Raw genomic sequence first — 6,000 nt, 5'->3', positions numbered from 1 at the left:
ATGAATAAACAGTAAATAAGAAGCCTTATCTCCTCCAAGACGCCTTCCCCGACTGCGCCCTCCTTTCCTCTTCTTCCGCTCCCTTCTGCCATTCATCCTCCCTCCCAGCCCCACAGCACAAGTAATAATAATAATAATGATGATGGCATTTGTTAAGCGCTTACTATGTGCAAAGCACTGTTCTAAGCGCTGGGGGGATACAGTGGGATCAAGTTGTCCCACGTGGGGCTCACAGTCTTAATCCCCATTTTTACAGATGGGGTAACTGAGGCTCAGAGAAGTTAAATGACTTGCCCAAGGTCACACGGCAGATGTGTGGTGGAGCTGGGATTCGAACCCATGACCTCTGATTCCAAAGCCCGTGCTCTTTCCGCTGAGCCACGCTGCTTCTCTGACATATGACATATGCATAGATCTGTCATTCATTCCCTTCTAGACTGTGAGCTCACTGTTGGGTAGAGACCGTCTCTATATGTTGCCAACTTGGACTTCCCAAGTGCTTAGTACAGTGCTCTGCACATAGTAAGCGCTCAATAAATACAATTGAATGAATATGACATATGCATAGATCTGTCATTCATTCCCTTCTAGACTGTGAGCCCGCTGTTGGGTAGGGACCGTCTCTATATGATGCCAACTTGGACTTCCCAGGTGCTTAGTCCAGTGCTCTGCACACAGTAAGCGCTCAATAAATACGATTGATTGATTGATGTTGCCAACTTGGACTTCCCAAGCGCTTAGTCCAGTGCTCAGCACACAGTAAGCGCTCAATAAATACGATTGAATGAATATGACATACGCATAGATCTGCCATTCATTCCCTTCTAGACTTTGAGCCCGCTGTCGGGTAGTGACCGTCTCTATATGTTGCCAACTTGGACTTCCCAAGCGCTTAGTGCAGTGCTCTGCACACAGTAAGCGCTCAATAAATACGATCGAATGAATGAATGAATGAATCTGAAACGAATCCAGGTCTCGCCTCCGACTTCCCTATGTACAATATGTTTGCACATATTTATCACTCTATTTATTTATCTTACTTGTACATATCTATTCTATTTATTTTATTTTGTTAGTATGTTTGGCTTTGTTCTCTGTCTCCCCCTTCTAGACTGTGAGCCCGCCGTTGGGTAGGGACCGTCTCTAGGGACTTGTACTTCCCAAGCGCTTAGTCCAGTGCTCTGCACCCAGTAAGCGCTCAATAAATACAATTGATTGATCGATTCCCTTCCCGAAAAACCCAGGCCCCAGCTCGGACGGCACGGGTCTCCCGCGGGGCCGGCCGGGGACCCGGAGAAAGCGGTCCCCGGGGTCACGGGTCACGACGCCAATCTCTCCCAGCCGGTGCTCTGTTTATTTCCAACCCCCTCCACCAGGCCCAGCCGTCGGGGAAGTGGCGTTCAGCGGCAGGCGCGGGCTGTGTGGACGCCTACCGCGGCTGGACGGCTCCCGGTAGCCCCAGTCCGTCCGGGGGGGGCTGCCGATCCAGTTCCAAGGTGAGCGGACCCTCAGATCGGGTCTCCTCCCGGTGTGCAAAATACAGCGGAACCGAGCTCCGGTCGCGTCCGGGTTGCTTCCGAGGCAGCGGTCGAGGCCGGGAAGCGGGGTCACCTGGGGCCGGCGTAGCCGTAGGGATGCCGGAGGAGCAGGCAGTCGTGGCTGGGCAGCACGTGGGTATAGTAGTGCTCCACCAGGTTGCCGATGCTGACGAACAGGAGTTCTCCCTCCAGGTAAAATTTAGAGTCCTGCAACGAGGCCCCAAAGTGGTGTGAATAATAATAATAATAATAATAATAATAATAATAATAATAATAATAATAAAAAATACGACTGATTGATTGATTGATTGTCCAACGTCACACAGCAGACAAGTGTTGGGTAGGGATTGGCTCTATCTGTTGCCGAACTGTACTCACCATACCTCGTTCTCGCCCGTCCCGCCATCGACCCCCGGCCCACGTCCTCCCCCGGGCCTGGAATGCCCCCAATCCCTCTGCCCATCCGCCAAGCTCGCTCTCTTCCTCCCGTCAAGGCCCTGCTGAGAGCTCACCTCCTCCAGGAGGCCTTCCCAGACTGAGCCCCTTCCTTCCTCTCCCCCTCGTCCCCCTCTCCATCCCCCCCGTCTTACCTCCTTCCCTTCCCCACAGCACCTGTATCTATGTATATATATGGCTGTACATATTTATTACTCTATTTATTTATTTATTTTACTTGTACATATCTATCCTATTTATTTTATTTTGTTAGTATGTTTGGTTTTGTTCTCTGTCTCCCCCTTTTAGACTGTGAGCCCACTGTTGGGTAGGGACTGTCTCTATATGTTGCCAATTTGTACTTCCCAAGCGCTAAGTACAGTGCTCTGCACATAGTAAGCACTCAATAAATACAATTGATGATGATGATGATGTACTTTCCAAGGGCTTAGTAATAATAATAATAATGATGATGGCATTTATTAAGCACTTACTATGTGCAAAGCAATCAATCAATCAATCATATTTATTGAGCGCTTACAGCGCTGTACTAAGCGCTTGGGAAGTCCAAGTTGGCAACATAGAGAGACAGTCCCTTCCCAACAGTGGGCTCACAGTCTAGAAGGGGGAGACGGAGAACAAAACCAAACATATTAACGGAATAAAATAAATAGAATAGATATGTACCAGTGAAATAAATACATAAATAGAGTAATAAATATGTACAAACATATATACATATATACAGGTGCTGTGGGGAAGGAGGGAATAATAATAATAATAATGGTATTTGTTAAGCGCTTACTATGGGCAAAGCACTCTTCTAAGCGCTGGTGGGGGGGGGGGGGGATACAAGGTAATCAGGTTGTCCCACCTGGGGCTCACAGTCTTAATCCCCATTTTCCAGATGAGGGAACTGAGGCCCAGAGAAGTGAAGTCCAAAGTCACACAGCTGACAATTGGCAGAGCTGGGATTTGAACCCATAATAATAATGATGATGATGGTGTTTGTTAAGCGCTTACTATGGGCAAAGCACTCTTCTAAGCGCTGTGGGGGGGATACAAGGTGATCAGGTTGTCCCACCTGGGGCTCGCAGTCTTAATCCCCATTTTCCAGATGAGGGAACTGAGGCACAGAGAATCAATCAATCAATCGGATTTATTGAGCGCTTACAGTGTGCAGAGCACTGTACTAAGCGCTTAGGAAGTACAAGTTGGCAACATATAGAGACACAGTCCCTACCCAACAGTGGGCTCACAGTCTAGAAGGGGGAGACAGAGAACAGAACCAAAAATATTAACAAAACAAAATAAATAGAATAGATATGTACAAGTAAAATAAAAACATAAATAAATAGAGTAATAAATATGTACAAACATATATACATATATACAGGTGCTGTGGGGAAGGGAAGGAGGGAATAATAATAATGGTATTTGTTAAGCGCTTACTATGTGCAAAGCACTATTCTAAGCGCTGGGGTAGATACAAGGTAACCAAGTTTTCCCACATGGGGCTCACAGACTTAATCCCCATTTTCCAGAGGAGGTAACTGAGGCCCAGAGAAATGAATTGACTTGCCCAAAGTCACACAGCTGACAAGTGGCGGAGCCGGTATTCGAACCCATGACCTCTGACTCCAAAGCCCGGGCTCTTTCCACCGAGCCACACTGCTTCTCTTAATACGCTGCTTCTCTTCTCTTAGTACAGTGCCCTGCACACAGTAGGCGCTCAATAAATACGATTGAAGGAGTGAATTGAACGACTCAGTCTGTGAAGTGGGGATCTTGAGAGCTCACCTCCTCCAGGAGGCCTTCCCAGATTGTACATATTTATTCTATTTATTTTATTTGGTTAATCTGTTTTGTTTTGTTGTCTGTCTCCCCCTTCTAAACTGTGAGCCCGCTGTTGGGTAGGGACCGTCTCTAGATGTTGCCAACTTGTACTTCCCAAGCGCTTAGTACAGTGCTCTGCACACAGTAAGCACTCAATAAATACGATTGATTGATTGATTGATTGACCGTCTCTATATGTTGCCAACTTGGACTTCCCAAGCGCTTAGTACAGTGCTCTGCACACAGTAAGCACTCAATAAATACGATTGAATGAATGAATGAACTGAGCCCCTTTTTTCCTCTCCCCCTCCCCACCTCCATCCCCTCCCCACAGCACCTGTATATATGTTTGTATAGATTTATTACTCTATTTTACTTGTCCATATTTACTATTCTATTTATTTTATTTTGTTAATGTATTTTGTACTGTTGCCTGCCTTCCCCTTCTAGACTGCGAGCCCGCTGTTGGGTAGGGCCCGTCTCTAGATGTTGCCGACTTGTCCTTCCCAAGCGCTTAGTCCAGTGCTCTGCACACAGTAAGCGCTCAATAAATACGATTGAATGAATGAATGAGTGAAAGTGGTAGAGCAGGGATTAGAACTCGTGACTCCCAGTCGTCGGCTTAATCCACTACGCAATGTTGTTTCCACATTGTTATTATTATTACTATATAAAAAACCCCCCAGAAACATCCCCTGCCCACAACGAGCTGATAGTCTAGGGGACAGGGAGGGATAGCTCAAGGGGCTGGGAGGTGGCCTGCTACCAGCAGAGAGGCAAATCACTAACTCTCCAGGCCTCAGTTTCCCCATCAGGAAAATGGGATGGACTCCCTGCTCTCCTTCCCTCTCAGACCGCGAACCCTGTATGGGACGGGGACTGCGTCCACTCTGATCATCTGGTCATCTAGAGAAGCAGGGTGGCTCAGTGGAAAGAGCCCGGGCTGGGGAGCCAGAGGTCGTGGGTTCTAATCCCGGCTCTGCCGCTTGTCAGCTGTGTGACCCTGGGCAAGTCACTTCACTTCTCTGGGCCTCAGTTCCCTCATCTGGAAAATGGGGATGAAGACTGTGAGCCCCTCATGGGGCAACCTGATCACCTTGTAACCTCCCCAGAGCTTAGAAAAGTGCTTTGCACATAGTAAGCGCTTAACAAATGCCATTATTATTTTAGACTGTGAGCCCACTGTTGGGTAGGGCTCTGCACATATGTATGTGATGCCAATTTGTACTTCCCAAGCGCTTAGTACAGTGCTCTGCACATAGTAAGCGCTCAATAAATACGATTGATTGATTATTATTATCATTATTATTATTATTATTATTATCATCTATCCCTGTGCTTAGAACAGTGCTTGGCACATAGTAAGAGCTTAACAAATACCAGCATTATTATTATTATCTGGTATCTCTCCCCCTCGTCCCCCTCTCCATCCCCCCCATCTTACCTCCTTCCCTTCCCAACAGCACCTGTATAGATGCATATATGTTTGTACATATTTATTACTCCATTTATTTATTTATTTATTTATTTATTTTACTTATACATATCTATTCTATTTTATTTTGTTAATATGTTTGGTTTTGTTCTCTGTCTCCCCCTTCTACACTGTGAGCCCACTGTTGGGTAGGGACCGTCTCTATATGTTGCCAACTTGGACTTCCCAAGCGCTTAGTACAGTGCTCTGCACACAGTAAGCGCTCAATAAATATGATTGATTGATTGATTAGAACAGTGCTTTGCACATAGTAAGCGCTTAACAAATACCATTATTATTAATTATTATTATTATCTACCCCAGCGCTTAGAACAGTGCTTGGCACATAGTAAGCGCTTAACAAATACCAGCATTATTATTATTATCCGGTATCTCTCCCCCTCGTCCTGCTCTCCATCCCCCCGTCTTACCTCCTTCCCTTCCCCACAGCACCTGTATATATGTATGTACATATTTATTACTCTATTTATTTATTTTACTTGTACATATCTATTCTATTTATTTGATTTTGTTAATATGTTTGATTTTGTTCTCTGTCTCCCCCTTCTAGACTGTGAGCCCACTGTTGGGTAGGGACCGTCTCTCTATGTTGCCAACTTGGACTTCCCAAGCGCTTAGTACAGTGCTCTGCACACAGTAAGCGCTCAATAAATACGATTGATTGACTGATTGGTAGGGAAGCAGCATGGCCAGCGG

General features: G+C 46.1%; 1 protein-coding gene across 4 annotated transcripts in view; it reads right to left on the bottom strand.

Moving 5' to 3' along the window:
- Positions 1–1,518: 1,518 nt before the first annotated feature.
- Positions 1,519–6,000, bottom strand: part of SH3BP2 (SH3 domain binding protein 2) — a 159,367-nt gene continuing 154,885 nt past the window's right edge. For all 4 annotated transcript variants that reach the window (XM_038745231.1, XM_038745233.1, XM_038745232.1 and 1 more), the window contains one exon: positions 1,519–1,745. In XM_038745231.1, coding sequence (XP_038601159.1) covers positions 1,608–1,745 — 138 coding nt within the window. In that variant the 3' untranslated portion in view covers positions 1,519–1,607. The remainder of the gene's footprint in view (positions 1,746–6,000) is intronic.

The sequence above is a fragment of the Tachyglossus aculeatus genome, chromosome 4 (genome assembly GCF_015852505.1).
Source record: "Tachyglossus aculeatus isolate mTacAcu1 chromosome 4, mTacAcu1.pri, whole genome shotgun sequence".
In the NCBI taxonomy this organism is placed as follows: domain Eukaryota; kingdom Metazoa; phylum Chordata; class Mammalia; order Monotremata; family Tachyglossidae; genus Tachyglossus; species Tachyglossus aculeatus.
Note: the sequence above shows the minus strand (reverse complement) of the source record. Positions and strands in the feature narration are given on the sequence as shown.